Consider the following 23,497-nt stretch of genomic DNA (forward strand, 5'->3'; position numbering starts at 1 on the left):
GCAGGGGACCTGCAGCGACTTGTTGAGTCAATGTCATGTCGTGTTGCTGCACTGTCCTAGGCACAAGAAGGTCCAACACGGTGCTAGGACTTCTGTCACCTCAATGCACAGCGACAAGCCACAACATGGGCACCCCGAGATAATCTACTGCGTGGTGACGTTGTGGGCTTGAGATGCAGTAAAGCCTATCTCAGAAGGAGTAAGGTTTGCTTTAAGCCGACAAGATGGCGCGCTTTACTGTTCTCTTGCAGGGAGGGCAGACAGCTACCTGGTATTCCCAAGCTCTCATATGGCGTAAGATTCGGTGCGGAAGGTAGCAGGCTTGCTTAACAGCGTTAGAGGCAAGACACTCAAGCTGGCTGACCCGTAATCTTTCTCACGACATCTGCCTATCATTTTGTTAACGGGCATAGTTTTTGTAATATTTCGAGCTTAAGTGAACTATTCCAAGAATTTCGGAAAGTTTGCACTGAAAAGTAGGGTTCACTGTGAATTTGCATTAGGTGCATGTCAGGTCATAGAATGCTGTATGCGAAATGTGGCTAACATATTGAATTAGACTTTGAACCTGGGGAAGGACACCGGTATCTATCACCACTCTCAAGAAAACGGATTCTATGTAAGGCACTCCTGCTCAGTCAAACACACCAGCGATAAATAAAGAGTAAAAGATTCTTAATATTCCTCATATCTCAAATGGTTTGAGACATCAAAACTGCATTTTGGTAAATAATGGTACATAAAAAGGAGAGTATTCTGTCATATGACTAATATGCGAAACACCCATATCTAGCGCACTATTCATCGACATTTACATCTACATCGATACTCTGTACATCACACTTAAGTGCCTGGCAGGGGATTTATCAAACCACCTTCATAATAATTCTCTATTATGCAACTGAATTGTACGCGAAAGAAATGAGTACCTATATCTTTCTGTGTGTGCTCTGATTTCACTTATTTTATTATGAAGGTTGTTTCTCCCTATGTAAGTCGGCGTCAATAAAATATTTTCGAATTTGGAAGAGAATGTTGGCAATTGAAATTTCGTGAGAAGATTTTGCCGCAACGAGAAACGCCTTTGTTTTAATGTGGCCACCCCAAATCCTGTCTCATGTCCGTAACACTCTCCCATATTTCTCTCTAATACCAAACGTGCTGCACTTATTTGAAGTTTCTCGATGTACTCCATTAAACCTATCTGGTAAGGATCCCACATCATGTAGCAGCACTCCAAAAAAGTTTAGTGTAGGCAGTCTCTTTGGTGCATCTGTTGCATCTAAGTATTCTGTCAATAAAACAGAGTCCTCGGTTCTCTTTCCCCACAACATTATCTAACCAATTTACGTTGTTCTTAATTGTAATTCCTAGGATCTAGCTGACTTTACGGACTTTAGATTTGAATAATTTATCGTATAACTGAAGTTTAATGGGTTCCTTTTTGCAGTTTTCTAAATCGATTTGCAATTTATTTTAATCTTCTGCTGACTTTACTAGACGATAAATGACAGTATCATCTGCAAACAACCTAAGACGGCTGCTCAGATGGTCTCCTACATCATTTATATCGATAACGAACAGCAGAGGGCCTATAACACTACCTTGGGGAACGCCAGAAATCAGTTCTGTTTTACTCGTTGACTTTCCGTCAATTACCACGGACTGTGACCCCTCTGTGACAGGAAATCACGGATCCAGTCACGTAACTGAGATGGTATTCCATAAGCAAGCAATTTGATTGCAAGCCGCTTGTGAGGTGCGCTGCTAAAAGCCTTCTGGTAATCTACAAATACGGAAACAATTTGAAATCGCTTGTCTACGGCACTCGGTACTTCGTGTGAGTAAAGACCTACTTGTGTGTCACAAAAGCGATGTTTTCTAAACTCATGTTGACTATGAGCCAATATACTGTTCTCTTCGAGGTAATTCATAATACGTTCCAAAATCCTGCTGCATGTGGACGTTAATCATACGGGCCTGTAATTAAGTGGATTACTCCTATTGCCTTTCTTGAATAATGGTGTGATTTGTACAACTTACCAGTCTCTGGGTTCGGATCTTTCGTCGAGCGAGCGGTGTGTATGATTTTTGTGTATGGAGAGCATACTCTGAAAGGTACCTGACTGGTATATACAGTCTGGACCGGAAGACTTGCTTTTATTAAGTGATTTAAGTTGCTTCACTACTCCGAGAATATCTACTTCTAAGTTACTCATGTTGACAGCTGTTCTTGATTCGAATTCTGGAATGTCTACTTCGTATTCTTTTGTGAAGGCATTTCGGAAGGCTGTGTTTAGTAACGCCGCTTCGGCAGCACTGTGATCGATAGTATTTCCCATTGCTACTGAAGCAACTACACCAGTAGGGTGTGAACAGGTTATCAACAATTTTCACAAACCAAAAATTGTTTTTGGGTAAAAAGTACAATTCTTCACTCTCTTCAGGGATACTATGTGCTCGCATACTATGAGCTGTTAACTGTTTTTGTATCTCTTAGATAACTGCGATACAGAAATAAAAGCCTTTGTTCAGTTTCAGTGCATAACATTCATTACTAAAAATATACTGGGGTGCAGGTTTCCGCCGAAATTTCAAGAGAAGTAGCCAATTATTTCTCCATGCTTCTTTTCTCTTTACGAGTACTTTTCTCCAGAGGAGTGTTATCAAAGACAAGTTCTGGGTAATACGTAAGTTCTCTTATTTCCATGTTAAGATCTGCTTCTTTTATCAACGTTCAGCCTATTTTATAAATATTCATCTCTCTAACATTCTAATGCTGTTGATATTGTGACAGAACCCTGGAACCACGTATCAGAGAACTGGTAAGTCAGGGAAGGACAAATCAGTAGTTTACAAAAATTCCTCGTCTCCGTGTAAAAATAATTTCTGCACTTAAAATGTTCCAAATCCACAGCAGTTATCCGTTCATCAGCTATTAATGGCTCTTAAAAATATTTTATTTTGTTGAAAAAATCTGTAGTTCCTGGACTATCGCATTAGATGAAGAAATTTCGCATATTAATCACAGTGCTAAATACTGTCTTTTTGCACACTATCATTTGGCAGAACGTTGTTTCGATATCTCGAACCGTTTATCTGATATTAGAAATGTTACACATATTTCATTACGGCTTTTTTGATGGCGCGCACGTTCGGGACGGAGTGCTTTACATACAATCCATTTTCTCGGTATTGGGGACAGACAGCAAGATTCTTCCAGTTTTGAAGAACAATTCAATATGTTAGCTACTTTTCAAATGGAGCAACTTATGAACTAACATGCACCAACCACATATTCATTGCGACCCCTATTTTTCATTGCAAACTTTTTGCAATTGTTGCAGTAGTTTACCCAATCTGGAAATACCACAAGGACTACGACCATTAACGAAATTATATGCAGTTCATCGTGAAACTGACAAAATTTTCCACCAAATAGTTTCATTGAAACCTTCTGAGAGCGACTGCAGATTGGCCAGCAGGTGCGTGATATTCTGTTTTGTCTCAAGGGTTAACTGGCGTTGGCAGAGTTTCCGCTCTACAGGCTATGACCTCAAACGCCCAACAGGACTCACGGCTGTCCAGTGCAGGAAACCTGACAGGGAAAATAGCATCCGACTATCACAGGAAACATGCACAGCTCCATGCAGAGGCTAGCTAGCAGACAGTTGGTTTCTAGTAGTCGTACATGGCAACAGCAGGGAAAACCCTGGAAGATTGCACACGCTTGTGCCTCGTGAGGACGAGTCAATGGCGAATGGTCAACGTGGATGGTTGGGCCCAAAGAAGTAAGTGAATGAATGAAAGGAGGGAAGGTAGCTTAGTGTTAAACTTCCCATCCACAATGAGGTCATTAGAGGCGGTGCGAGTAAAGATTTAATTCTAAAGCATGTTGAGTAAAAGTGAAAAGGAAAATTTTAAGCGTTGTGTATGTGATTAAATGTTCAAATGAAGTAATTCTGTGAAGTAAAAATGCGGCAGTGAAAGGTAAACGAAATCTATGACTGAGGGGTGGTTTTTTGTTTGAGGGAATCTGATTATATACACCCATAAAACTGAGTCAACCGTTTTGTATAAATATAATAATGCTCGTCTTTCACCAAACGACATTGCCAATAACGGTTGCAATTGATACAGGATCACCTAGATTGGACCGTGGACCAAGGGAAACGTTTTGCCTGGTCGGATGAATCACACGTCTTGTGGCACCAGGTCCAGGGTCGTAACTAGATACGACCTCGTCTAGGGAATAGCTGCTCGAAACATGCACCGAACCTTGGACACAGCCATTTGAGGGCGATTTACGCTGTGGAGGCAATTCACTAGGTTTTCTTGGGACCTCCATTGGTAATCTAAGCAACATGTTATCTGTGGATTACATGATCAATACTGTGGATCACCTACACCGTCTCAAGTTTTTGTAAGTACATCCTTTTGACTGGAGGTCTTGGAGACCAAGGGCGTTCACTATTGTAAGAAAATAAAACGCCTCCAGCCGTCCTTATGATGTTTATTGTGTAGCTACAAGTTTCGGGGCTTCAGTGCACCATCTTCAGGCCTTAGTTGATGCTGAAGGGGTTATCACGAACCATGTATTTTCTGCATCCGTGGCCAACATCACTGATGCAGCACATATACACACTGCGATAACCATATTGTGATAATCCCTTCAGCATCAACTAAGGCCTGAAGATGGCGCACTGAAGCGTCGAAACTGGTAGCTACACAAACATCATAAGGACGGCTGTAGGCGTTTCATTTTCTTACAATACATCGTTTCATGTTTGTCTTTTTTCTCCATACAGTGATAGCATCCTCGACACGTCCATGATGCTATCAGGCGCTAGCTCCGCTCCCATTAACAACAGGACCGTAATTTAGGGGAATTATGTGGTCTGTATGTAAATATCCAGTGCCACATGCATGGGAAACCTCCGAAGGACTTGTCTAATCTATGTCACACACAATCGCTGATGTGATGCGTTCTATAGGCGGACCAGTGCGCTATAAAGCAGGCTGTCATAATGTTTTGGCTCATCAGTGTATGTCTGAGGGGTTGAGGATTGATTTGGTTGTTTCCAGGTAAATGTTGGCTCAAAACATTAATGACTCGGAGATGGGCTGCACAGTTACATTGAGGAAGATTTCAGATACGTACTGTTATTTTTCCACAGTCACAACGTTCATTATATGCTTTTACCAACGATGAACAAGAACTTGCCTATCATTCTCTGTAAAAAACAACCACCTTAGGTTAGCCACTGTCTTAGGGCTTCGACGACGCTATCTGAGGTATTCACAGGTCGAAAGACATATTACTGTGAAGGCGCTAACTCAAGACCGTACAGTTTTAGTGGTAAGACATTTCAGCAAGGCTTGACAATGGTCGCAAAACTGTTGTACTACCGTTATTGTGTTGCAAGCGATAGCTTGTCTTCGTCTCTGGCGCGGCACTATAAATTTGGGCTTTAAGCCTAGTCTGTCATCTTGTAGCTTCTGGATTGACAGTTGCTTTAGACTCCAGTACAACTATCCTGCCTATCCTTGAAGACTAAGCACATCAATTTTCCGGCAGGTCGCTGTGTGTTGAATTTCTTCGTTAGAGAATTCCCATATCGCCATTCCTTGGGCTATGTTTAGGATTCCAGCTTATAGTGCTGATACAAAGTCTCACATGACGTGGTGTTATGAAAACTGTCGATCTGTCTCGTATTGGTCCAACAGGTCCTGAAAAATTTCTATTAAATAGTTTTGTTTAACATGATGAATGCGTCACATATACTTTGTGATAAACAATAAGTTTCTTGTGATGGCCATTTTCACAGAAGCTATAAAAGGTGTTCCAGAAATGCTCCGACAAATTTCGAGGTGTATATATGGTTCTCGGGCGAGACGTCGGATGTCATAGTGCAAACTCCACAATATTTCGTCAGCGCAACTGGCCGACATCTTTAGGTGCGACGAACACACTGCTAAGGCAGGACCAGGGCCCCCTATTTATGCCAGTTTTAGACAGGAAGTGCGCATGCGTGGAGGCGCCAAATTCGATGGCCAATAGCGACGATATCAGCTAGTAGCTGGAAGGACAGTAATGCCACCAACAGGATGAAGAACCAAATACTTCGGCGCACGCGCGGAGGCTGCCGCCGCTGCTCTGCGCTGCCATCGGCCACCCCAGCGACCTCTGTCGGAGGCCGCAAGCGCGGAGGCTGCCGCTGTTACTCTGCGCTGCCATCGGCCGCCCCAGCGACCTCTGACGGAAGCCGCAAGCAAGACTGTGCGTCCATGTAGGCGCCTTGATTATTCTCGCGTTGTCAACAGAATATTTATGTTGCTGGCGAATCGTCGTCAGTCTCATGACCAATAGTATTCCTCTCTGCTCGAAGCGACTTCAATATGGCCAGTGCTGGATCCCAAGCTGTACTAAGCTGAAAGCCCGTGTCTCTGTTTACAAGATTCGTCGAGTTACGTATTTCCACTGCTTCCTTAATAACACTGTCCCAGTACGAACTCGTCGATGCGAGGATTTTTGTATGTTGATAATTCATAGAATGGCCTGTACTGAGACAATGCTCGGCCACTGCAGGCTTTTCTGGTTGCTCCAGACGAGTGTAGCGTCGGTGTTCAGTGCATCTCTCTTCTACAGTGCGACAAGTTTGTCCGATGTACGACATGCCGCAGCTACAAGGAATCTCGTAAACACCGGGTTTTCTTAGGCCAAGGCTGTCCTTAGATGAGCCCAAGAGAGCTCTGAGTTTTGCCGGCGGACGAAAAACACATTTAACTTTATGCCTCTTCAATAATCTTCCTATTTTTGAAGAGACACCGCCGATGTATGGCAAGATGACCATTCCCCTTTGTTCTTCGCCTTCTTCCACTTCCTCACGTTGGGTAACCCGCTTCGGTTGTAAGGCACGGCGAATCTCCCGTTCGGAATATCCATTTTGTTGGAAAACGGTGCGCAGATGGAGTAGCTCATTGGATAAGCTGTCTGAGTCTGATATGGCTCGTGCTCTGTGGACCAACGTCCTCAGTACGCCACTTCGTTGCGAAGGATGGTGACAGCTGGTGGCCTGTAAGTATAAGTCCGTGTGTGTTGGTTTACGGTACACTGAGTGACCTAACGTGCCATCTTCTTTTCTCCGTACCAACACGTCCAGGAATGGAAGTTCGCCGTTTTTCTCCATCTCCATCGTGAACTTGATGTTGGGATGAAGCGAGTTAAGATGCTCAAGAAAAACATTCAGTGACGCAATGCCGTGAGGCCAGATAACAAAGGTGTCGTCTACATATCGCCAAAAACACGTAGGTTTCAAATCCGACGTCTGGAGTGCTCTCTCCTCGAAGTCTTCCATAAAAAGATTAGCCACAGGGGACTACCCATTGCGACGCCGTCAGTCTGTTCAAAGTATTGTCCATTAAATAAAAAGTATGTCGAGGTGAGCACATGTTGGAATAAGTCTAAAAGTTCCCCATCCAGCTTCTCGCTAATGAGCAACAACGATTCCTGCAATGGTACTCGAGTAAAAAGTGAGACTACGTCAAAACTCACGAGTATATCTGATGGTGCGAGTCGTAAGTTCTTGAGCCGACGAATAAAGTCTTGTGAGTTACGGATATGATGCTCACACTTTCCTACTAACGGGCTCAATTGCGCTGCCAGATGTTTCGCGAGATTATACGTTGGTGCCCCGATATTACTCACAATAGGCCGCAGTGGCACATTATCCTTGTGAATATTGTGGAGTTTGCACTATGACATCCGACGTCTCGCCCGAGAACCATATATACAACATGTCCGTCGGGAAAGCCTCAAGCAACAAATTTCGAGGTGTTGCAGAGGGTGTCTTGAGGAACAAATCGAGGACAGTAACCTGTGTACGGATGCATCATACAATTGCGGTCCAGAGCGTCCAAGTTAGAGGCGCCCTCTTTACACTGACGCGCAGTAGGCGGAACGTTTCGCAGTGTTGTCTGTTATTCAGTGATCGCGACTGACTGCCACGATCGCTAGCGCAGAAGGTGGAGCTATGGTTCAAATGGCTCTAAGCACTATGGGACTTAACATCTGATGTCATCCGTCCCCTAGACTCAGAACTACTTAAACCTCACTAACCTAAGGACATAACACACATCCATGCCCGAGGCAGGATTCGAACCTGCGACCGTAGCAGCAGTGCGGTTGCGAACTGAAGCGCCTAGAGCCGCTCGGCCACAGCGGCCGGCTAGATGGAGCTAACTGCTGCGTAGAAAGGCCTAGTCCGCTACAAATGCGATGCTGTGTTGCCTTGGTGGACGACAATTCAGGACACGGATTTCCATCTGCAATTTACTTTTCTCCAGTATACGGTGCCGAAAAACACTGGAGGTTGTAGAGGATTCCAGGAGAAAAATGAGCTGCGGATGGATACTCATGTCTGAAGGTACCATCCATCGAGGCAACAGACCATCGCATTCACATGAGACAAAGCCTTTCTACGCAACAGCTAGCGCCATCTTTTGCACTGACAATCGTGGCAATATGTTGCAATCACTTAACAACAAACAACACTGCCAGACGTTCCGTCTACGGTCCGTCAACGTACAGCGCCTTGTTTGCTGCCGAAGGGGCTGTAGCACCGATGCTCTGTACCGTCGTTGGATGACGTTTCTGGACGCGGGTTCCCATTCTCGATTTGTTCCTGAAAACCCTCTACAGGCCCTCAAAGTTTTTCGCAACATTTGTGGGACATGGGACAACATGGAAAGGTACTTATTGATCAGCGTCTGCCTCATTATTTGGTTGAAATCTTATTGTTTCTCTTGTGGTCACTATTTTCGAAACACTGCACTGTAACTGCTACTTTCTGCGACTAGACTATAATTCTTTTTATGTTTGTTTGACTGTGTTGATGTAGGTTCTGTTTGTGTACGTGCACGTACATTAGCGTGCACTCTAGTTTTTCATTTTAATTTATTTTTATGTTTTCTACATTAATTAAATTTTATTTTGTTTACTTATTTATTTTAATTTGTATACGTAAGAGAGGAATAGGATTTCTGATCATCTATTGAGATTTCTATTATATAATAAATTAGTGTAAACAATGAGCGATTAGTAGTTACTTATTAGTCTCAGCCTTCATTTTGTACATGCGATAATTTTCTTGTAAGGTTAGGAGGTCTTTTTCAATTTTTATTCTATTTTCATGTCTTTCTCTGTTGCAGTAGGCTTGTTATTTTTTCTCTTAAATATTCTGCAAAAGCTGACTGCTTTGTCTCATGTACCAATGCTCTGATGTCGGCCGCTGTGGCCGAGCGGTTCTAGGCGCTTCAGTCCGGAACCACGCTGCTGCTACGGTCGCATGTTCGAATCCTGCCTGTGTGTGATGTCCTTAGGTTAGTTAGGTTTAAGTGGTTCTAAGTTCTAGGGGATTGATGACCTCTGATTTTAAGACCCATAGTGCTCAGAACCATTTGAACCAATGCTCTGATACGCTGTTTGCACCGGGTGTCAAATGTTCCTACTTACCTTCCATCACGTGTGTTGCATTGTTGTAGGTACAATCCTGCCTTTTGGTACATGTCTATGTCTTTTGTTTCCAGAATGTTTTTATGTCTTTTGTTGTTTTCGGTATCTACTTTACGACTGAATTGTCTGTTTCGAATCATATGTTTAGGCCTTCTCTTTTGAAAATGGTCGTTAATGTATGTGTGGGTTTTCCAGATGACAGGAAGTAGTATGGATTGCAAATAATGAACTAGACGCTGATCTGTAAGCATCTTTCAGTTTTACTACAGTAACTTCCATGAACTGTTTTAAATCTATAACTTCTATGCGTCCGCCCCTGATAGGTGAGTGGTCAGTGCGACGGAATGTCATACCTAACGGCCCGGATTCTATTCCTGGCAGGGTCGGAGATTTTTTTCCGCTCAGGGACTGGGTGTCGTGTTGTCCTTATCATCATCATTTCATCCTCATTGACACACAAGTCACCGAAGTGACGTCAACTCGAAAGACTTGCACCAGGCGAACGGTCTACCCGACGGGAGGCCCTAGACACACGGCATTTCCATACCTGTATGTGCAAAGGGAAAAATTCGCGTAATATTTCAGGGCACCAGTTGAAGATACCTCTGTACAAAAAAGACAAACATTAATGTGCAGCATGAAATGGATTCTTTCTTTTAAACTACTGGAATTTATTGTTCAGTAACTCGTCTCACGCGTTACAACCAACATTCAGCTGTACATACAATTCCGTATTAATAATCCGCCGATTATCACGGATGAGTCGATCGAAATGCAATTCGTTTTGAGGGATGACAGTTAAAAAGGATTGACTTCAGCGTGGCTTCTGTAAATCTCTTTCATCACTGCTGAAACGCAGTACGCCTTACGTTACTCACGTCTACTGTATCGTCTTCGTCTTCTTCTTGCAAGCGCCAGTGGGTTTCAATTGGTACAATTTTTTTCAGCGGTGAGGAAATCAATGGACACACCTCTGTTTTGTACGTATCTCGATGTGGGACGCCTTTTTGGAACGGTCCCCTGGTACAGCTGCTATTTGTCGCAGCACAGGAGCTTTAACAGGAAGATGCCAACGGCCTTGCCACGTTGGTAACACTGATCTCTGTCCGATCGCCGAGATTAAGCAACGTTGGACCTGGTAGCACTTGGATGTTGACCGTTCTGGGAATACCGGGTACCGTTGGTTTTAAGGACACGCAAGTCGCTGAAGTGGCGTCCAGCTCAAAGACTTGAGCCAGGTCTTGGTGCCATAAGGCATTTTTCATTTTTAGCGGGAAGGTCATAAATTATTATCAACAAACAGTCTGATTCTGACACATAAAAGCCACACAAAAAATAGGAGGCCTTAGTTTCCGAATGATCTTCGCACTAGACATTCCCACAATGCTATAAAGCAGAGTGGGTATTCTCTATCCAGTTCGAGTAAGTATTACGACGCAGCCATGTGTAAGACGCTGCCACACTGCTCATCAGAACCTTTCCCGTTCGTCTATGTGGTAGAGTCCTGAGTTGGCTGAAAAACCGATATCTCATCCACTCTAATTTAACCATCATTGTTTCACGCCGCCTCAGAATACATTTTTCTTCTGAGCTTTTTGTAAACTTCATTTATTTTTTATTGATTAAGCTCTATCGTCAAACTGAAAATCAATGTTCTTAACTGTGGTATACAAGGATGAGTAAATAATTTTTACTTTCTATTAAATATAAAGGAATTTTGTGTAGTGGCTTTATTGTTGTTGAGCTTGGTTATCATAATACTTCAACACAAAAAATAAGACTAATGGGAACAGCAGTTGTTTCTCGGAAACTAGGTTAAACGGTTTAGTAGGAATTCCGAGTTCTAAGACTGTTGTGTACGTGTCGTCTGGGTGGAACGGCTTGCACACGTATCACGTTTAGGCGCTAGGAGCTGAACGGAGGAACTGTGACAGTGCAAACAAATTAGTGACACACAAATATACTTTTCATTGCGTTGCGATACTTCAGTTATACAGAAACTCGTTGTACTTGCTTGCAGACAGATACAACTAGCAGTGACCTATCTGAATACAATGTTAACAAAACTCTGTTCATTATGAGCGCCACACTGTCAATCACTGCAGTAAACAATTGTTCCTATGCGAAGGACATCTCGCACGCTGATCTCTACTACGAACTATGATCTTGGAACTGCGTACTAGGAGTGCCGTACGCCAACGCTTGACTTGGAGCATCCGCTGCTGCCTGAAGCCGCCGCTTATCACAACGCGGATCTGATTGGCGGCGGCGCGGAGGTTGCCGACTGGGCCGCGCCTTGTGGTTCGCTGCGAACTTCATAGTGGGTGATCCTCTCAGTGCATCAGCTCCGGTTGCGTCCGTTGGCGAGGACACAACAAACACTAACTGCAGGAAGACGTACACGATCAAATACGTGTCCTTCATTCCAGATGCAATCTCAATAGAGCCGACTTCAGTACTAGAGGGAGCCGGCCGGAGTGGCCGAGCGGTTAAAGGCGCTACAGTCTGGAACCGCACGACCGCTACGGTCGCAGGTTCGAATCCTGCCTCGGGCATGGATGTGTGTGATGTCCTTAGGTTAGTTAGGTTTACGTAGTTCTAAGTACTAGGGGACTTATGACCACAGCAATTGAGTCCCATAGAGTTCAGAGCCATTTGAACCATTTTTGAAGTACTAGAGGACATTCCTTACAGCACAAATCAATCTGAACGTCTTCACAGGAGCACTGCGAATTTCGCATGTTTGTAAAGGATTAAGTTTTGTGGCTCGCACACTCAGGTCAACACAAAATAGAAGGGAGGCATTAGTATCGGAATAACCTACATAGAAAACTGCTGTGAGTGTTGGTCATCTGGCACAAAATTCAAATATATATTATCCCAAGCCTTTGTATTATGGTATATTATATTGCTGGTAGTAGGTTTGCACCCTTTACAACTAAAAGCGTGCAGAGAGTCGCATTAAGAACGTCAGCGTGTGCAAACAGTCAAACAGCATCTTCGGAATTGAGAATTAATTTGTGGCAAGGTTCCATGGGACCAAACTACTGAGGTCATCGGTACCTAGGCTTACACACTAATGAAACTAACTTAAACTAACTTACGCTAAGGACAACACACACACCCATCCCCGAGGGAGGACCCGAATCTCCGACGGGGGAAGCCGCGCTAACCGTGACTAGGCGCCTCAGACCGCATGGCTACCCCGCGCGGCTCAGAATTGAGAAATACCAGCCCGGGGGTATCACAGACTGATATGGGTCCGCTCTAGTTCCATATAAATAGTCTTCCACCATACATCCAAGAGTAAAAAAATAGTTCTCTTTGCTGTTGATTAAAGAATTATGATCAACAGGAAAGGAGAAACTACAAGTATTTATTCTGATAGAAACGTCTATTGGAATTCACATGTTACAGACATTAAATGTCTAAGCTCTGACAGTTTTTCGTTACATATAATATCAGATTTTGGAGTTCAGAATGTCAAAACGTTGAGTTACTTTATGTATCTTCATTGACTAATGTGTGTTAGCATCATATTCTGGGATAACTAGTGGTTGAGGAAAAAGCTTAGTTACACAGAACCGTGTAATAAGGATGATATGACGTGTGCACTATACATCTAGAGACAGCTCTGCAATTCACAATAAGTACCCCGCAGAGGGCTCTTCCAGCCACCTCCAGTCTATTGCTGCACCTTTCCACTCACGAACAGCGCGCGGGAGAAAACAAACAAATATTTCTGTTCGAGCTCTTATTTTTTTCTTATTTTATTAAGATGATCGGTTCTCCCTGTGTAGTTGGGCGTCAACAAAGTACTTTCACATTTGGAGCAGAAAGCTGATGGTTGAAATTTAGTGAAAAGATCTCGCTGCAACAAAGAAGTCTTTGTTTTAATGACACACAACTTGCGCATGTCCCCATATTTCCCGATGAAATGGAAATGAGCATTTGGCGTCATTGGCGGGAGGCCCCTTGCCGGGTAGGTCCGGCCGTCTTGGTGCAGGCCCTATTACATTCGACGCCACATTGGGCGACCAGCGCGCCGGATGGGGATGAAATGATCATGAAGACAACACAACACTCATTCCCTGAGCGGAGAAAATCCCCGACCCAGCCGGGAATCGAACCCGGGCCCGTAGGACAGCAATTCGTCGTGCTGACCACTCAGCTGTCGGGGCGGACGGATTTCCCGATAATACACAATGAGGTAGCCTTCTTTGGAATTTTTCGATGTCCTCCGTCAGTCCAATCTGGTAATGATATCATATCACACAGCAGTGCTCCAGAAGAGGACGAAGAAGTGTAGTGTAGGCAGTCTTTTTTAGTAGATCTGTTGCATCTTCGATGTGTTCTACCAATAAAACGCAGTCTTAGGTTTGACCTTGCCCACAAATTTTTCCGTGTGGTTGTTCGAATTTAAGCTGTTCCTAATTGTAATAACATGGTATTTAAATGAATTTGCTGCCTTTAAATTTCAGTGGTGTATCCTGTAACCGAAATGTAATGGATTCCTTTTGGCAATTATGTGGATTACGTCACACTTCTAATGTTTAGATTTAAGAAAATTTTCGCACCATACAGATGTCTAAATCTAGAATCTCTTGCAGACTCCTCTTTAATCAGTTAGGCGCACTGGCAACAGCTTCACAGCTCATTTACTTCCTTATGAAGTTTGATGTCGATAATGATAGTTTGAAGACTACAATAACACTCATAAATACGAGGGGCGTGCATTAAGTAATGCAACCCTTTTTTTCGGAAACCAGGTTGGTTTTATTCAGGATTACAATACACCATATTATTCCCCACTCTTTTGGCTGCAAAACCTTACTTTTCAACGTAGTCTTCGTCCAGTGCTACGGCTTTACTCCAGCTTACCGGGAGGAGCCGTGTGCACGCACGGTACGACTCCACTGGTCGGCGCCGGAGCCAACGTCTTGCTGTATCAACAGCCTCCCCATCATCCACGTACTGCATCCTCCACTGGGCCACACAGTTGGAAGTCGGCAGGTGCGAGATCCCGGCTGTAGCGTGGATGGGGAAGAACAGTCCAATGAAGTTGTTGGATGTGAGGCCCATCAGTTATGCAAAACATCGTTTTTTCTCAGTACCCAAACATGTTTCGGCACCACTGTGCTATCATCAGTGGGTTTTCGTTTTTATTTATTCTGCAATGTGAACATTTTTGTTAAATGACTATAAAATTATGTGCATCTTTAGTCCAAACATCAGATCGTTTCTTTTTGTAAATACCTTTACATTTGGTGTGCATGAATTTTCTGGATCACGTGTGTGTCAGTTACTACAGGTGGCTTGTCATCTGCAACCAAACGATGTTGATGAGAAAGTTTTTTGCTGGGAGTTAACCTATCTTCTAGGATGTAATTTAGTTTGTCGCGATGTTTTCGCGCCTACATTCGTTTTTACTTACGTTTTCGTGTGGCAAGCACTTCCACTCTCCGCATCATGCTGAGGTGTTGTGATGCACACGTAACTATAACAAGTATTTTCCACAAATAACTTAGTCAAACACATTTCACTTCACCAAATGACAGTGTGATTGTGGTTTGTTGTGTGTCCCAGCCCAGTCAGTGCTCACTTGTTCACCATAGAGTTCGGCGCCAAATTTGAAATAGTTTGCATTTTATCTTTGTGTGTGTGAGTGTGTGTGTGTTTTCTGTGCGCTTCTTAGCTGTGTGTGTTGCCTTTAATCTGTGTGTGTTGTCTTTTATATGGTATTCCTGGCGCACCTCACATCCAACAATTTTAACTGTAAACACGGCCAACCCAAGGAGCTGCAAACCAACATGGTGAATAGTCCAATGAAGTTTTGTGAACACCTTTCAGGTGCGCAGACTTGTATGAGGACTTGCGTTGTCATGGAGAAGGAGATCTGCATTTTTGTGGCGATGAACACGGTAAAGTCGTTTCTTCAATTTCCTGAGGGTAGGACAACACGCTTCAGAGTTGCTCGTTGAACCGTGAGGGGGACAAACAGTAACCCGTTCACAGTCCCACAAGACCGTCACCGTGGGTTAACTGGCTGAGGGTGTGGGTTTGCACTTTCTCTTCGAAGGAAAGAAAGGTGGTGTAGCGCCACTGCATGGACTGCCGTTCGAAGTGATGAACCTATGGTTCGTCCCCTGAGAAAATAATTGTAACGATCAGCCTCCGGACAGATGCTCCTTCGTTGCTCTTTATCGTCTTCTGTAAGGCGATGAGAAACCCAGCGGGCACACACGTCTGAGTGCCCGAAGTGGTGGACGACTGTGTCAGCGCTACGAACAGAGACGTTCAGCTGAGGAGCGAGCAGTTTGATTGCGATCCGTCGACCAACTCGGATTGGCGGTGTCCGCGAGTTGCAGCACTGCAGGAGTCACAGCTGTGTGCGGCTGCAAGGCAAGTGGTAGATCGGGCAGGTTAGATCGATCTTGTTACGATGATGACCGACGGCTCCTCCAACGATTCACTGTGATTCTGTTCACTGCCGGGTCTGCGTAAACATTCTGGAAGCGCCTATGAATATCGGTGATGCTCTCGTTTTCCACCGATAAACAGCTGTCTGCTTGGAACGCTTCTCCGTAACAGATGCCACTTTCAAGACGACTTATAGCGCCGCCACCTATCTGAAATTCATGAGACTACAAGGGCTGAAACGGGAATATTCCAGGATGTCCCTCAGCAAATTCTGCATGTTTTCAACCCAAAGTGCTAGAGAAAAAATTTGTTGCATTCCGTATTGAACGCCCCTCATATACTGTTATAATGTTACAAGGACTAGTGATTTACAATATTCACCATTTAGCCTTAGTGTGGCACAGAAGAAAGGTGTGAGGTACTTAGTTGAGAAAATCTTTGACCATCCAGCTAGAGACGTAAAGAATATGAAGACACTGCAACTGACATCATTGTCTGTCAAGTGCATCCGTCTGATAGCCTCCTTCCTCTCCCGCCGCCCCTCCTATGTTACCATCCATAATGCCAATTCCCACACCTTCTACCCCTCTGTCCTCTCCCCTCTCCTCTACCTCCTGTACACGGCAGATATGCCCCAACCCCTCCCCCCCCTCCCCTCTAGTACACCTCTTTCAGTATGCCGATAACACCGCATTCCCTGCCCTCGCTCCTACCTTCCAACGGTCCCAACGCCTTCTCCAGAATCACCTTGAACTTTTGGCAACATGGTGTAACCAGTGGCTCCTGAAAATCAATCCTTCCAAGACCCAGGCAATCATCATAGGTCATACCACTCGCTCCTTCCAGCTCCTGGATTTCTCCCTTACCGTCTGCACCCATCCTGCCTGCCTCTCCCCCACCCACACCTACCTTGGCCTCACCATTGACCGTCAGCTCACCTGGATCCCTCATCTCTAGTCAATCCAATCCAGAGCCCACAACTGCCTTCGACTCCTCAAACTCCTCTCTGGCCAGACATGGCGGTTGCACCCCTCTAACATCCTCCACACCAACAAATCCTTAATCCGTCCCATTCTCTGTTATGCCAGTCACGCCTGGATATCTCCCCCTCTCCCCCCAAATTCTGTAATTCTCTCTAGATCCTCGAGCACCATGCACTCCGCCTCGCCTTCTGTATATGCCTCCCATCCCCCACACGGATCCTCTATGACCTCATTCCTTTCCCCCATCTGCTCCTATTCCTCGAACATATCCGCATACTCTACACCTCCCGCCGCATTGCTCCCCCTCACCCCCTGGTTGCTCCTCTCGTCTCCCGTCCCCACCCCTGCCACACCTTCACTGTTGCGACCCCCCCTACCCTCCCTCTCTACACCTTTCATCTCCTTTCCCAAGTTGGCTTCCATCAACTCCCACTCCCGGATGATGCCCTCTCTCCCTCCATTTATCCCTCCTATGAACTCTGATCCTCACCCCTCCTCCTTTCCTCTGTCCTTTCCCTGGGCTCCCTCTTCCCTCCCTTCCATCTTGTTTTCTCCCCGCCAAACCTCTCCCAACCTTCCTTCTCCCCCCCCCCCCCCCCAAAGTCCTTTTGCATTCCCCTCCTCTGCCACTCACAACTCCCTGTTGCTTCTGCCCAGCACCCCTCCCCCCATCTTATGGGTCCTCATAATCCATCGGCTCCTTTCCCCCCTCCCCCCCGTTCGTTTTTGCTCTCCTTGCCCCCTTTTTATTTTCCCAACATCTGTCCAGCTTCCCCCGACCTGCCTTCGGCTGTGGTATGCCGTATTTGCCAACTTTTTAGTGCAGTGTTCAAGTGAATGTTCAGTGTCTTTCCAAAGTGTTGCGAACAGAAATTATGCTGTCGCTGGGTGTGAATTTTATGCCTCTTGCGAACAGAAACCAGACCGTCGCCGTGTTTTTTTTAATTGTCTTATTTTAGCTGTCTGCTTCATATGTATTTTATTAGCATCATTAACCCATTGTTCTATGTTTTAATTTCCACGATTTTTCCGCCATGTTACCATTTAAGGCCCCAATTTTATCGCCTGTTTTTATTTATTATCTTCCTGTTTTTGAAACAAATTCCGTAGGCTGAAGAGCAGCATCCTACGCTGCTGCCAGCCCGCCCCCTTCGGGGTGAATCGAAACTCAATAAAGAAAAAAAAAAAAGAAATCATTGTGTGTGTGTGCGTGTGCGCGTGTGTGTGTGTGTGTGTGTGTGTGTGTGAGAGAGAGAGAGAGAGAACTTCAAAATCTTGTTAATGGTCAGCATGTTGCAATATTTTCTGCCGCATTGTTTCACATCACACGATACGGGGAAGAAGAAAGCAATGAACTAAGTGACCGTGACTCACGCGTGCGCAGCGGCAGCGACGGCGAGCGCGGCGACGACGTCGCAGGGCACGAAGTCGACGAAGCGCCTGGGGTCGGCGGCGGCGACGCGGAACACGCCGTGGGCGGCGCCCACCAGGAAGGCGCCGGCGCTGCTGCCGTCGCCCACCGCGCCGCCGCTCCAGCCCGCCACCGGCTCGCGCGCGGCCCCGCAAACTGCGCACACACCGCCGCACTCGTGACACCTCTTACACTTGCAGTGTCTAGTAATAGGCTTACGGAAATTGAAGGTGGAGGTGGGAGGGTTAAAGGAAATAAAAGGGAAGAGAAGCGTCTATTGATGACAGTTGCATCGTAAATTTAAGCGAAATCAGCGGCGATGAGTGAAAATGTGCGACCGACCACGACTCGAACCCAGGATGCGTTAACCTCTGCGCTACCCGGACACAGTATTTATCGCAAGTGCACGGACTATCTCGGCACGCCTCTCGGTCGACCAGCACCCCCACCTAGCGCCACCTACCTTCAGTCCCTATCCATGTCGCCCATGCTCGATACTGGGAGATCCCGCAGGCCTTTCCCCCTCTCTTTTCCTCATCCACTGTTCTTCCCTCTTTCCCCACCCCTTCACTCTTCCCTTCCCCCTCCTCTTCCCTTCCATTCCTTCCATCACCTTTCACCCTCGATCTACGTAATATGTATCAGAGCTGCAGAATCCGTGTGGCGTCGGTTCTTTCGGACATTTCCGAAGGAACAGACATCACGCGTTCATACAACTGATTCGTCTCGATGGGCAACGAACCCACCACTTCCAGTGCTGATGCAAAATTAGGAAAATTTGGAAATTTGTGGTTAGATCTTATGGGACCAAACTGCTGAGGTCAGCCGTCCCAAAGTTTATGCACTACTTAATCTAACAAACTAACTTACGTTAAAGACAACACACACACACACACACACACACACACACACACACACATATGCCTAACGGAGGATTCCAAACTCCGACGGGGGGAGCAACGCGGACCGTGCAAGGCGCCTCACACGGCGCGGCTACCCCGCCCGCGGCATAATTAGATCAGACCTCCTGCGGGAATCGGAAAGTAGCGAGCGTGCAGGATATGGACACAGACAGCGGACAGATGGCGCATGGTGAGAATGTGGGTCGGCCGCGAGGCGAGCCCACGTAGTGTAATAATTGCGATTGCGATGAACACTGAGTTCAGGTGGGGCAGTGATTAAAGCAACTGCATAGATAGCAGGAGGTACGGGTTCGAATCCCAGTCCGGTTCGCAATTTCACTCATCGCCGCTGATTGCGCATAAAAGTACCTATGCAGCTGACATCAATAGTCCCTTTATCCTTCCTCCCGCCTCTAACTTCAATTTGCATAATATGTATCACAGCTGCGAATACCGTATGGTATCGTTTCATTCGCATTTTTCCGTAAGAACAGAGAATACGCACTCATATAATAATAAATCTGTAAAACCGTCGTGTATCTGTCTTTGAACACACTAATCCCGCCGGCCGGCGTGGCCGACCGGTTCTAGGCGCTTCAGTCTGGAACCGCGCGACTGCTACGGTCGCAGGTTCGAATCCTGCATCGGGCATGGGTGTGTGTGATGTCCTTAGGTTAGTTAGGTTTAAGCAGTTCTAAGTTTTAGGGGACTGATGACCTCAGAAGTTAAGCCTCATAGTGAGTGCTCAGAGCCATTTGAACCATTTTTGAACTCTAATCTCCAGAATTACTAGACACATTCTTATGGTGTATTCACTGATAACTTCATCCTTGCTATGAGCAATGTATAGGCTCTATTTCATTAAAATCGGATCACGAAAAGAAACTATATATTCGTACATATTACAAACATGTATGTATGTCATATGTTGTTCCACGTCTTCTCCAAAAGCAATGGCCGACTTCACGCAAACATCTACCTTCACTGTGGATGTAAGAACCACCTACCTACCGAAGAGGTAAGGGTGAGGCTGAAAAGGGGAAGGTGGGCCGTGACGCGAGAATACAAAGATTTTACACTCCTGGAAATGGAAAAAAGAACACATTGACACCGGTGTGTCAGACCCACCATACTTGCTCCGGACACTGCGAGAGGGCTGTACAAGCAATGATCACACGCACGGCACAGCGGACACACCAGGAACCGCGGTGTTGGCCGTCGAATGGCGCTAGCTGCGCAGCATTTGTGCACCGCCGCCGTCAGTGTCAGCCAGTTTGCCGTGGCATACGGAGCTCCATCGCAGTCTTTAACACTGGTAGCATGCCGCGACAGCGTGGATGTGAACCGTATGTGCAGTTGACGGACTTTGAGCGAGGGCGTATAGTGGGCATGCGGGAGGCCGGGTGGACGTACCGCCGAATTGCTCAACACGTGGGGCGTGAGGTCTCCACAGTACATCGATGTTGTCGCCAATGGTCGGCGGAAGGTACACGTGCCCGTCGACCTGGGACCGGACCGCAGCGACGCACGGATGCACGCCAAGACCGTAGGATCCTACGCAGTGCCGTAGGGGACCGCACCGCCACTTCCCAGCAAATTAGGGACACTGTTGCTCCTGGGGAATCGGCGAGGACCATTCGCAACCGTCTCCATGAAGCTGGGCTACAGTCCCGCACACCGTTAGGCCGTCTTCCGCTCACGCCCCAACATCGTGCAGCCCGCCTCCAGTGGTGTCGCGACAGGCGTGAATGGAGGGAGGAATGGAGACGTGTCGTCTTCAGCGATGAGAGTCGCTTCTGCCTTGGTGCCAATCATGGTCGTATGCGTGTTTGGCGCCGTGCAGGTGAGCGGCACAATCAGGACTGCATACGACCGAGGCACACAGGGCCAACACCCGGCATCATGGTGTGGGGAGCGATCTCCTACACTGGCCGTACACCACTGGTGATCGTCGAGGGTACACTGAATAGTGCACGGTACATCCAAACCGTCATCGAACCCATCGTTCTACCATTCCTAGACCGGCAAGGGAACTTGCTGTTCCAACAGGACAATGCACGTCCGCATGTATCCCGTGCCACCCAACGTGCTCTAGAAGGTGTAAGTCAACTACTCTGGCCAGCAAGATCTCCGGATCTGTCCTCCATTGAGCATGTTTGGGACTGGATGAAGCGTCGTCTCACGCGGTCTGCACGTCCAGCACGAACGCTGGTCCAACTGAGGCGCCAGGTGGAAATGGCATGGCAAGCCGTTCCACAGGACTACATCCAGCATCTCTATGATCGTCTCCATGGGAGAATAGCAGCCTGCATTGCTGCGAAAGGTGGATATACACTAGTGCCGACATTGTGCATGCTCTGTTGCCTGTGTCTATGTGCCTGTGGTTCTGTCAGTGTGATCATGTGATGTATCTGACCCCAGGAATGTGTCAATAAAGTTTCCCCTTCCTGGGACAATGAATTCACGGTGTTCTTATTTCAATTTCCAGGAGTGTATTTATCTAGTATTTGAGAACCAGTTCATTTAGAGCCTTGCATCAAACTTTGTACATAATTTCAAGCCCTTACGAAACTTTTTCTTGCTGGCACTCCCTACACAATGATGAAATGAAAAAACTTTATCCCTTACAAAATTTTCGCTGTTCATTTTCGCATCAGTCGTGACGTTTCAATTTATACTGATGTGACAGAGGACACGGGATAACGATATGGACACAAATGGATGACGGTAGCATCGCGTACACAAAATATAAAAGGGCACTGCATTGGCGCAGATGTCATTTGTATTCAGGTGATTCCTGTGAAAATGTTTCCGACTTGATTACGGTCGCACGACGGGATTTAACAGACTCTGAACGCGGGATGGAAGTTGGAGCTAGACACATGCGACATTTCGTTTCGGAAACAGCTAGGATTTCAATATTCCGCGATCCACAGTATCAAGAGCGTGCCGAGAATACCAAATTCCAGGCAATACCTCTCACCCGGACAACGCAGTGGCCGACGGCCTGCACTTAACTACCGAGAGCAGCGGCGTTTGCTGAGAGTTGTTAATGCTAAAAGGAACACTGCATGAGATTACCATAGAGACCAATGTCGGAGCTACGGTCGCAGGTTCGACTCCTGCCTCGGGCATGGATGTGTGTGATGTCCTTAGGCTAGTTAGGTGTAAGTAGTTCTAAGTTCTAGGGGACTCATGACCACAGTAGTTAAGTCCCATAGTGCTCAGAGCCATTTGAACCATTTGAACCAATGTCGGACGTGCAACGAACTTATTCGTCACGTCACTGCGGCGAAATTTGGTGTTATTTTGCTATGGCAGCAGACGATCGACGCGACTGCCTTCGTTAACTGTACGATGTCACCTGCAGCGCCTCTCCTGGGCACGTGACCATGACGGTTGGACCTTAGCCAACTGTAAAACCGTGGCCTAGTCAGACGAGTACCAATTTCAGTTCGTGAGAGATAACGATAGGGTTCCAGTGTGATGCAGCCCCCACGAAGTCACGAATCCTGTCACTGGCAAGCTGGTGGTGGCTCCATAATAATGGGGACTGTATTTGTGTGGAATAGACTGCTTCCTATGGACCAGCTGAACCGATCAGTGAATGGTAGTGGCTATTTTCGGCTACTTTGAGACCATTTGTAGACATTCATGGACTTCATGTTCCCAGAAAACGACGGAAATTTTATGGTTCACAATGCGCCATATATGGAAATCAGGGAAAATTTTGCTCTTTGGAAGAGCTGTTTACTCTTTCACTTTTGAACTTTACCGTATTTGCGAAAATGCTTACGTCATACGATTCAAAGTGTAGAATACAATGCTTATACAACCTCCCATCTGTTTAACCCACATTTCCACACTATTTGTTGCATGTGTATAGCTACTACGTACGCTATCCAGTATATGAGAACGAGAGCAGTTAGTGCCTTCAACAAACCTTACACATAATTTCAAAACTTTAGGAAACTTTTTCTCGCTGAAAACCCCTCAGAACAGGAAAGGAAACAAATTTATCGCTACTACATTTTCACTGTTCGTGCAATAAAACGTGCAACTTCATGACGATTAAATTTATTTCTTCTTTACTACTAAATCTATTCGCAACAGTATCTATAAATAGTATGCTGCTGAATGTACCTAAAAATTATGTCATTGTACTACACAGTTCCAGAGATGAGGGAAGGCGAAGAGAGAAAGATAGAGGGGGAGAAGGAAAAGGGCAGAGAGAGGGAGAGTACCCTGTTGACAGAAGAGAGAGAGA

General features: G+C 46.0%; 1 protein-coding gene across 1 annotated transcript in view; it reads right to left on the bottom strand.

Moving 5' to 3' along the window:
* The window catches only part of LOC126412230 (putative fatty acyl-CoA reductase CG5065), a 125,391-nt gene that overhangs the window by 15,250 nt on the left and 86,644 nt on the right, over positions 1 to 23,497 (bottom strand). Inside the window, exon 6 of the mRNA XM_050081761.1 lies at positions 18,292 to 18,484. Coding sequence (XP_049937718.1) covers positions 18,292 to 18,484 — 193 coding nt within the window. The remainder of the gene's footprint in view (positions 1 to 18,291; positions 18,485 to 23,497) is intronic.

Source organism: Schistocerca serialis, chromosome 1 (assembly GCF_023864345.2).
Source record: "Schistocerca serialis cubense isolate TAMUIC-IGC-003099 chromosome 1, iqSchSeri2.2, whole genome shotgun sequence".
In the NCBI taxonomy this organism is placed as follows: Eukaryota; Metazoa; Arthropoda; class Insecta; order Orthoptera; family Acrididae; genus Schistocerca; species Schistocerca serialis.